Here is a 10,998-nt window from a genome sequence, read left to right on the forward strand (position 1 = left end):
TTTTATTCGATTTTATTATTTTTTTTACGAAAATATTAACTAGATATCGAAAAATAATGACGTGAAATACATAAAAGTTACGAAACAAAAATTGTAACATGAAAATGATTGCTTTCAACAAAATTCCAAGGCTAATTTTCCTTTTAATTAATAAAATAAAAGTTTCATGATTTAAGAATTAAGCATCATCTATATATACATATTTTATAGCACAGAAATTATTTCCGGATAAAATAATAAATAGTATTCTTTCTTTTTCGCTAGGATTGTACTCAACACAGATTTTCTTCTTCTTCCTTCATATTTTTTTGATTTTGCTCTTTGGATGTGCGGTCATGGTTCCCGCCATTCATTGAAAACCCTAATTTGACGTTCTACATTCCAGGTAATTTTAGTTTTGTTAACAACGAAACGCAGTCTTTCGTTTATTACTTAACCGCCGTTTAGATTATTTCTTCTATTCTCCCTTTTTTGCGTGCATGAAATTTATAGGTTTTAATGGCTTTTGATTGATCGGTGGATCTGTGTAGAGTAACAAGTTTACTGAGAGTTCTGGGAAAGCGGCGATTTTTTCCCCGGAGATTAGGATTTATGTCCCATAATCCATCAAGGGCTGACAGGAGTGAGTCTACGCAGCATAAGAAACCAGATCGATCTGCAAGCTTCAATCAGCAGCGCCAATTCTCCGGGAGTGTCTCCAGTAAGGGTGGAGGCGGCATCTCCTCCGCCCCCTTAAATTATTCTAATCGTGGGTACGCTTTTCATGTGATTAAACTCCAGATTAGATTTTTCCTTCGCTCATTTACGACTTGTTCTTGTTCATGCATGCGGTTATGCGTGAATTGATCGCTTGGTTATGGATGTTGGCGTCACCTAAAGTTCGTGTATGTTATACGGCTTATACGATGGCTAGTGAATTGCTTTTGTGTGTGTTTTTGTGAGATGCAGTGTCAAGAAATATTATGGCAATGCACCAGGAGTGCAGTCAAGGCCAAGAAGCCCGAATGTGCGGACAGGTTTTGGTAGTTCATATACATCACAGGCAGTGCAGAATGATGCTCACAAACAGCAGCCGGCCAACAGTGAGTTGTTTGCTTTCTCCCATTTGTATTTTGTTAACCTTCTCTTTGTGAGGATCGAGATGCTTTTGATTAGTTCTCGAGGAACCTTATTTATGTGTGGGCATAAGCTTAAATTTTGATGTTGAATACAAAATTGTCCGAAACATTCAACTAAAAATTTAGGTCATTGCTAGAGGATATGTTTTGGTAGGAAGATGTTGATCTTTAGGGTGATCAGATTCCTTCAAAATAAATTACATTATAGGACACAGATGATGTTTTTTTTCATGTACAAATATGTATATTTGAATCCCTTCGATACGTAATTACTTCATAGGACGAGTAGGATGTGTTCTTTTGTGCGTGAAAAGATTTAGTTTTTCACTACAGCATGGATGTGTTGAAAGATGTAAACCATGGTATTTGCCCCAAATATATAATAGTAATATTTGTGCATTAAAAAAATTGACAGGACACAAAATGTTGCAGCTGGGTGTTGAGCTTTGTAGCCCAGCTGGAGTCTGTGCTTTGTCATGTAGGCGTGATTCTCTTTGATGTTAGTGCACCTGGAGCACAATTGTCAAGGGCGCAAGGCGCATCGAGGCGCACAAAGGCTATGAAGCCTGAGGTGCAAGCCGTAAGGCGAGGCGCGCGCCTTACCTAAGCAAGACACACATTTTTAATTTTTTTAAAAATATATTTATATTAGAATAAATATATTTAAGTATGAAATAATTAAGTCATGATGTCACACAAAAAAAAAATTTAATAAGTTCATAATAATTAGTAACATGATTAAAATTCTTCATTCATTCAAATCAAGTTCATATTCTTTCATTGAATCATCAGAGTCCCCGGAACATTCGGACTTGTATTGTTCTTGGTCTTCATCATTTTCTTGATCAATATCAATTTCTTCTTCCTCTTCATTCAAAAGATGTTAAATCGGTCTTTTTCTGATTGTTTTGGATGTAGATGTCCTCATCTCCTTTTTCTGTTCAGAGCTCTCTTCTCCTGGTTCTGGCGTTGGGTTGCTAGGGTTTGAGTTTGGGTCTTTTGTTTTAAACAAGTAATTAAAAAAAATTCACTCAGGCGCTTAAACTTCCTAGGCTAGTCCATGCAAGCGTCTGGGCTCGCCTTAGTGCATCGCTGCGTCTGGGATGACTCCAGGCGCTGGGTCCTCGCCTGGTGGCGCCTTTGACAACTATGACTTGGAGTATCTCTGGGTGCACCAACTTGCACTTGGAGAGCCTGGATCCCCGGGCATGCCTGAAACAATGGTTATTAGACAAATTTTGTTGTAGTTATCTTTTGCAAATTTAAGTGATTTATGTTTTGCCTGTATGTGCTCTAGATATTCGAGGAATATAAGAGAAATGGGAGAGTAGAAAGAAACCAATTTTGATATAGTGTTTGGATAACATATTTCAAAGATTGATGTGATTGGTAAGGATTGATGGATTCTGATGGTTATTTGAAAAAAGTATTGGGAGTAGAAGTGGCATAATTGTTGTGGAAAAACAAAAACCTGCCCAAACACAAATTTCAATTAAAAGAGAAGGATTAATATTAACCTGCTACTAACAGAATCTGATCTTGCTCGATATTATGTTTCAGGTTTTTGTTTTCTGATTGTGCATATTTTTATGACTTGATTTAGGAGTGTCTGATGCACCAGTTACCAGTTCCGCTTCCAATGTCGATCCGATGGATGCTACAACTCAACAACTCAACCAAGTTGTACTAAGGCCTCCATCTTCTGATATTTCTGTTGCATATTCGTCATCCAATCTTTCTACTGCTAGTTCTGAACCTAAGGCCCCTACTACACCTGCAAAACGTATGGCAAATGATTTTAAACAGTTTAAACAGTTGATTTTTTTTCAAACATTTATTTACTAGTATACTGTTGTGACAAAGATAGTGATTTCTAGACAATAGTGTGATTGACAATTTTCCTTTTTCTACTTTCCAGCTCCAGGAGATGCATCAAGGTCATTTCCCTTGCAGTTTGGATCCATAAGTCCTGGTTTTATGAATGGTGTGCAGGTATGTCTCATTTACACAAAGTGCGAATAATCACTTATGTCTCTCACCCCATTTTCTCTTGTTAATGACTCTAGCTCTTCAAACACAAGGTTATTTTCTGATTTGTTTGTAGATACCTGCTCGAACAAGTTCTGCACCACCGAATTTGGATGAGCAAAAAAGGGATCAGGTTTGTTGTTTCTATTATCCAATTGTTTACCTCATATGAAAGTTATTTTCCTCTGGTAATAGATGAGAGCTAGATGCTTTCCTTTTCGCCATCAAAATTTTCGAACTTTGATTAAGCTTATAATTGTTTTAGATGTATAATATTATGCTTGTTTCAAATTGCTCACCAGATGACTTGATGATTCTTTTTCTGACAGGTCCGGCATCAATCTTTAAGGACTGCTGCTCCTGCAAAACCACTTTCATCCATTCCCAAACAGCTTTCGACAAAGAAGGATGCTGTGACTTTTGACCAATCTAATGCTGGTGAATCTCAGCCAGTGTCATTGTCTAGGAGGGATACTCAAGTTTCCGCTGCACCACCTATGGCTCAAACTCAGAAGCCTTCTGTACTCTCTGTCCCTGGTGTGCCCATGCAGCTACCGTTTCACCAGTCACAAGTCACTGTTCAGTTTGGCGGTCCCAATCCACAAATTCAATCTCAGTCTATGTCAGGAACATCATTGCCATTGCCAATGCCGGTGCCATTGCCCTTGTCACTGGGTAACCCACCTGTGCAGCAGCCCATGTTTGTTTCAGGTCTTCCACCGCATTCAATGCAGTCTCAAGGAATGATGCATCAGGGACAGGCCTTGAACTTTCCATCACAAATGGGCCCTCAGTTGGGAAACTTTGGAATGAATATGTTGCCACAGTTTCCTCAGCAGCAGGCTGTCAAAAATAGCGGTTCTCGTAAAACTGTGAAGATCACTCATCCAGAAACTCATGAGGAGTTGAGGCTTGATGGCTCACCTGGTCTAAGGTCACACTCTAATGTGCAACCTCAATTACAGCATATCCCATCTTTTCCTCCCAATCACCTGATGAATTTTTACAACGCCACTTCTTTCTATTTTCCTGCTGCTAGCTCTGTTCCTCCTAATAGTACTCAGGTTCCGCCCACTTCTCAGCCACCAAAGTTTTATAATCAGGTTGTTGCTTTGTGTAATTCTATTTTTGCTGTATTAGCCTTGTAAAAACCATGCCTCAAATGTGTACATAGTCAATTTGGATGGAGTCGGTTTTTAAACATGTCACGACCTTTTTACATCAATTTCCGCAGGTAACGATGAAGCCAGCCATTGATCCTCATGAGGAGAAAGAAGTATTAAAACCTACAAGTTCTATATCTGTTGTAAAGGCGCAGTCTTTGAAGCCTTCAAAGTTATGCATGGATGATTTGTCCCTGCCACAAAAGGAAATTGGGCTTTCATCTTCTAGTGTTTTACCAGAGTCAAAACCTGGACCAGGAACATCATTGGCATCTGAGTTGCCATCAAGTTCCGTGGGTGTAGAGGTTAATGTGCTTGCCACTTCAGCTGTTACATTTGCTGCTGCCAATGGTTTTGCATCAAAGTCAACCACCGTGGCTGAGGAAGTACGTAATGGAGTATTGCCTGATCCCTTTGAAAGCGAATATAAAAAATCAGACAACATTGGCCAGCAGGATCAGGTATTTTATTTGTTGTTTGCAGTCCAAATGTATGTGGCGGTGCACTTTGAGCAAGTTTACTGTGGCTTATTGGCATAATTATAAGGGAATTGACTTATGCTAGCCCATCCGAGAAGACTATTTTAAAATAGCCTTCTTTACTAAGTATTATGTTATACAACCTTCTGTTTTTTAAAAATCCTAAAAGACCCTAATTATCATTTTCCTTTTCCTAATCTTAATTAATTATTACAACTCAACTAAGATTCCTTTTTTAAAATTACTTAAATAAATTTATTTCATCATGCATTATTTCTTTTCTTAAGATAAGAAGGTTTCCACCTTATAATTTGTTTTTTTTATTAAATAAATTAAAAACAATGCTCATATCAGTTTAAGAAAGTCGGTGTAATTTGACAACCTCTACACCACTTTTTCAAATTTGTTGATAGGACAAATAAACTGTAGTTTTATCTTTACTAATTGGCATACTAATGTTTATTTTTAAATGTTTGAACTTTAGATTTGATATTTTATTTGAATTTATCAATGTCGTTTATTATTATTATTAACTATAATAATGACAATTAACATTATTATTTTTATTCTTTATTTTTATTTTTATTAACGTTTTGCTATCAAATTTAATTTTATTGTTTTTATCACATACTTTTTATTGAAAAAAAGAAAAAGAAAGTATGATTCCACATTACTACCCCATTTTGCGAAATAGGAACTGTTTTTGCTTCTTTTTTTTTTTTTTAAATAACTCCAACTTATCTTTTATTTGGCTATCAATTTTGATGGGAAATTCCATATTCCAGTTTTACATGTTTTGTTGTTTATAAACTTTCAGATTTTACTAATGAACCTGTGCCTTTGCAATTTAATAAATATGCTTATATGTTTATGTAAAAAGAGTTAAAAGGAAAGTTTAAAAAAATTGGTTTTAAAGGATCTATTTGGAACTTTAGTTATAGGCTATATTTAAAAGTTAACTTAATTGATGGGCAAATTTCATTTTAGTAGTTCATAGAAGGCTTTTTTAGAGAATAGCTCTAATTATAAACTCACACTATCAGGTCAGCTGGCGATCAACCTCTCATTCAAATTATCCTCATCAACTTTCAGAAATTGAAGCTGTAGAAGCTATATCTACTTCATCGAGAACTAATATTGTATCCGAACCTGTGAAGGAATTGTTGTCTACTGTAGGTGGTGCGTCTTCTGAGGCTTCCAATCTTTTAAGTGAAGGTGCTGCAGAAAGGAAGACTAGTGACACAGCTAAGAGTCTAGGCACCTCATACATAAAAAGCAGACAGCTGAAACCTGACACAGTTGGTGGAAAGGAAGATGCAGAAGCCATAATCTTGAACACCGATCAGAATAGTTTGGATACATCAATGAAACCTCTTTCTTTAGAATCATCAGAAATTTGTAAAACAGAGGAGAGCTCATTGCAGGAGGTTGCATCTACTGCAGATGGTTTATTGGAACGGGCAAAGCAAAAGACAGAAGAACCTTCAGGTAGCTGCTATGATGATACCAAAGTGGGTGATCATGTATTTGAGTCTACTCACACCGCATATTGTGAAGGTGTTGAGAATTCTGCGTCAGTGAACGGTTTATCTGCTCAAGATATAAATGTTATAATTTCAGACATGCCTTTAATCATGCCTGAGAACATTAGCACAAGGCCTGCTACGGTAGATCAGGAGTCTTCCCCTGTTTTAGTTGCATCTCTTGAAGGTGTTTTGACATATGAAAATGAAGATAATGACCACAATAGTCAAGACATAAGTTCTCCTTCTCCAGCTATCGCCAACGAGAAAATCTTGTCTTCAGATACAAATGTGAAAAAGATTGTAGTCCTCAGAGGAAAGAAGAAAAAAAAAGAGTTGTTAAAAAAAGCAGAAGCTGCTGGTACGAGTTCGGATATGTATATGGCATACAAGGGTCCCGAGGAAAAGAAAGAAAATGCTACGCTTGCAGAGGATTTAAAAAACATTTCAAGCTCTAGCATCAAACAGACATCTGTTGATGTACCTAACCAAAATGCCTCGTTAACTGAGAAACCAGCTCAAAGTAGAGTTGAGCCAGATGATTGGGAAAATGCCGCTGAAATCCCTACTCCACAGCCAGAATCTTCAAATAATGAAATTCAGAGTCATGACAGAGATGGCGATGACTTGATGATAAAACGGTATTCTCGAGATTTCCTCTTCAAATTTGCAGAGCAATGTACCGATCTCCCAGAAGCATTTGAAATTACCTCTGATGTTGCCGACACATTTGTGGTATCTAGTTCCCATTTTTCACGCGATCCATATCCGAGTCCTGGACGAAACATTGATAGACCAACTGGAGGCTCGAGGTTGGATCGACGTGGAAGTGACTTGGGAAACGAGGACAAATTGAGTAAATTTCCTGTACACCTCGTGTCAGGTAGAGGAGACACGCGAGTAGACGTTGGTTATGTGGGTAATGTTACCGGGTTTCGAAATAGTCATGGAGGCAATTATGGTGTTCCAAGGAATCCACGGGGTCAGACATCCGTCCACTATTCTGTGGGCATTCTCTCTGGGCCAATCCAGTCCCCTGACCTACAGGGAGGCCTGCAAAGAAATAACTCCGATTCTGACAGGTGGCAACGTGGAGCTGGTTTCCAGAAGGGTTTGATTCCTTATCCTCAGACCCCCCTACAAGTCATGCACAAAGCTGAGAAAAAGTATGAGATTGGTAAGATCACTGACGAGGAAGAAGCAAAACAGAGGCAGTTGAAGTCTATCTTGAACAAGCTTACCCCACAAAACTTCGAGAAGCTGTTCGAGCAAGTGAAAGAAGTGAACATTGACAATTTTGTTACTTTGTCAGGGGTGATCTCCCAGATTTTTGATAAAGCTCTGATGGAGCCCACCTTTTGCGAAATGTATGCCAACTTCTGTTTTCACCTTGCAGCTGGTTTACCTAATTTGAGAGTGGACAATGAAACAATCACTTTCAAAACGCTACTCCTGAACAAATGTCAAGAAGAATTTGAGAGGGGAGAAAGAGAGGAAGAGGAAGCAAATAAAGCGGAGGAAGAAGGCGAAAATAAACGTACAGCAGAAGAGAGAGAAGAGAAGAGACTCCAAGCGAGGAGACGCATGTTGGGTAATATTAGACTAATTGGAGAGCTGTACAAGAAAAAAATGTTGACTGCGAGAATAATGCACGAGTGCATTAATAAGTTGTTGGGTCAGTATCAAACTCCCGATGAAGAAAATATTGAAGCGTTGTGCAAATTGATGAGCACGATCGGTGAGATGATAGATCATCCTAAAGCAAAGGAACACATGGATGCCTATTTTGACATTATGGCTAATCTGTCGAATAATATGGAGCTGTCATCTAGGGTAAGGTTCATGCTTAAAGATGTTATTGATCTTAGAAAGAATAGGTGGCAGCAGAGGAGGAAAGTTGAAGGTCCAAAAAAAATTGACGAGGTACACAGAGATGCTGCTCAAGAGAGGCAAGCACAAGCTAGTAGGTTAGGTCGTGCTCCGAGTATGGGTAGCTCTGTCAGACGGGGTCCACCTGTCGATTTTGCTCCTCGAACTCCTATTATGTTGCCTTCTCCAAATTCCCAGTTGAGCGGCTTTCGTGCTGTCCCACCTCAGACACGTGGTTATGATTCTCAGGATGTTAGGACCGAAGAGAGACATTCCCTTGAGAGTAGGACAATGTCTGTTCCTCTGTCTCAAAGACCTCTTGGGGATGAGCCTATAACTCTTGGGCCTCAAGGTGGTCTCGCAAGGGGAATGGCTTTCAGAGGGCATCCATCAGCACTTAGTATTCCTCTGCCTGAGATGCCGAATCCTGGAGATTCAAGGAGGACGGGAACTGGTCTGAATGGATTCAGTTCAATGCGAGATCGTTATATGCCAGATATTTTTGCTGCTCCGCCCAATTATGAGCAGTCGCTTCCACCTGATGAAAAAGTTGCCCATGGGTATAGAGAAATTAGAAATGCAGATCATGGCTTTGATAGATTTCTTCCTGCTTCTCCACCTACTCATGGTGCACCCCCAATATGTACGCAAGATGTGTCTTCAGAAATAGTGTGGCCGGAAGAGCGCTTGCGGGACAAGTCCATGGCTGCAATTAAGGAGTTCTACAGGTATGACATGTCTCCGGTATGTTGTTTTTTTTAAAGTCCGCTGGTGTGCCATTGAGCAGCAAGTAAAAAATAATGGAACTAGGAAGATGTCACTAGTTCAGGTAACATGATAAATCTAAAAACCCTAAGAAAGAGACAAGCTTGGTAATTTTCCTGAAAACCAATGTTCTTTTCCTGGTGTGATCACCTTTGAGGGTGTCCAGTATTTCCATGTTCCTTGAAAGGTCAAATATTCTTGCTTCTATGCTCTTTGATTCCTGGGTGTATTATAAAAAAAAAAGAATAAAAACAGTATTGAATAGGTTGCCTATCTCTGTTAATTGAGGGTTGATTTTCTCCTTGAGAAACTAGTTACATGAAAAGGTATGTAGACTCAGTATGATGTGTCAATCTTTTTAATTCGAGAGTGAATTGTTCATTGAGAAATAAGCTGCATGGTAAGCTACAGTGTAACTTCTGTTTATGGTATTTGAAAATGATACTTGGATGAAGAATTGGAAGTTTGGAACTTTATGAAAGTTTCAATTCAAGTATTTTATCATGTTGAAAGTGGATTTGGAAAGGTGACTTAGATGACGAAGAGATTGCATTTATAACTACAACTTACTATGTTTGGCCACCAGTGTGTATAATGGTTTCATTGGTTGCAGAGACGGAGGGAAGGGGGGCAGGTACTTGCACCGCCCCCTCCTTTTGCCCCATTTGTTTTTTATATATTAATTTTCATTTAAAATAATATAAGAAATAAGAAATTAACTCATAAATAACATAATGTAGTCCAAAATTAATTTACTCCAATTCTCCTATTTCTTTTTTGTCTCTAATTTCAAACCTCTTTTCTCCACCATGCCCCATGGAACCATTTTTTCATTCCCCGCCTTTTAGCTTTTAATATTTTTATGTTTTTTTAAATATCATACTTTACTAATATTGAAATTATTTTTTATTAAAATATTGGATCACAATGATTAAATTATTATTTTTTTGTTGTTTTTCATTTACTTGATTTCCGTATATGTCACAGATAAATTTTGGTATTCTATCTTATTCCCTTTTTTTCAGATAATTTATGTGAATTTTCTGGCTCGACCCTGATTGGTTGTTTGAACTTTGAAATATTGTTCTGAGGATGTTCATTTCTATTGACTTTAATTTTGTTGAATTATAGCAGACGTCGTGCATTATGTGCTGATATAAGTAAATTTGAAAATCTGTTTTCATTTTCTCCAGCGCGAGAGACGAAAATGAAGTTGCTTTATGCATCAAGGATTTGAACGCCCCTAGCTTTTATCCATCTATGATATCTATCTGGGTCACTGATTCTTTTGAGAAAAAAGACGTGGAAAGAGATCTCTTGACGAAGCTGCTTATTAGCCTCGTAAAACGTCAAGATGGCATGATAAACAAGGATCAGCTCATCAAAGGGTATGCTACATCTAGTTTACTTTGAATAAAACAACGCAATAGTATGTTACATTGTCTGAATATTTATTCACACTCGACAGGTTTGAATATGTTCTCTCCGTCCTGGAGGATACTGTAAATGATGCCCCTAGAGCAGCAGAGTGTCTAAGTCGTATTCTTGCACAAGTTATATTGGAAAACATTGTTGGTCTTTCTGCAATTGGGCGTTTGATATATGAAGGTGGGGAAGAGCAAGGGCGTCTTGTAGAAATTGGGCTTGCAGCTGAAGTTGTTGGAGGTATCTTGGAGATTATCGAATCAGTAAAAGGTGATTCAGTATTGAGCGAGATGCGTTCGAGCTCTAATCTGCAGCTTGAAAACTTCAGACCTCCTGGCTCAAAAAAATCTTGGAGATTAGATAAGTTCCTTTAGAGGTTAGCGATGCTCATTTACAACCTGTAGAGATTCATTTCTTTCTTTCTTTCTTTCTTTCTTTCTTTCTATTATATAAATTAAAGGGTGATTCTTTGCTGGGTTAATCTTTACGTTCTTTAGGTTCTTATGCTATAATTTTGACAAGAATTTTATGATTATAATTTTATCGCAAGGGTCGGTAGAGCATATGCCAATAATACGCAGCATCCAGTAGTCGCTACATGAACCTATTGAGCAGCCACGTTAACATG

At 38.0% G+C, this 10,998-nt stretch overlaps 1 protein-coding gene across 1 annotated transcript; it reads left to right on the forward strand.

Annotated features, from left to right (window-relative positions):
• Positions 1 to 234: 234 nt before the first annotated feature.
• Positions 235 to 10,851, forward strand: LOC140987763 (eukaryotic translation initiation factor 4G-like). Its single transcript, XM_073456417.1, has 11 exons — positions 235 to 385; positions 531 to 752; positions 949 to 1,082; positions 2,722 to 2,901; positions 3,037 to 3,110; positions 3,223 to 3,279; positions 3,476 to 4,249; positions 4,381 to 4,770; positions 5,832 to 8,908; positions 10,139 to 10,333; positions 10,414 to 10,851. The coding sequence occupies exons 2-11, from the start codon at positions 592 to 594 to the stop codon at positions 10,742 to 10,744; spliced, it is 5,373 nt and encodes a 1,790-aa protein (XP_073312518.1). The 5' UTR covers positions 235 to 385; positions 531 to 591; the 3' UTR covers positions 10,745 to 10,851.
• The last annotated feature ends 147 nt before the right edge of the window (positions 10,852 to 10,998 follow it).

Source organism: Primulina huaijiensis, chromosome 11 (assembly GCF_012295235.1).
Source record: "Primulina huaijiensis isolate GDHJ02 chromosome 11, ASM1229523v2, whole genome shotgun sequence".
Lineage (NCBI taxonomy): Eukaryota > Viridiplantae > Streptophyta > Magnoliopsida > Lamiales > Gesneriaceae > Primulina > Primulina huaijiensis.

Excerpts from the sequence above, each read along its gene's own strand:
- LOC140987763 (XM_073456417.1), top strand. The coding sequence starts at position 592 with ATGTCCCATAATCCATCAAGGGCTGACAGGAGTGAGTCTACGCAGCAT. Across the intron at positions 3,111-3,222 it reads GTTTTATGAATGGTGTGCAG|ATACCTGCTCGAACAAGTTC; the intron begins GTATGTCTCATT and ends ATTTGTTTGTAG. Across the intron at positions 8,909-10,138 it reads GCAATTAAGGAGTTCTACAG|CGCGAGAGACGAAAATGAAG; the intron begins GTATGACATGTC and ends CATTTTCTCCAG.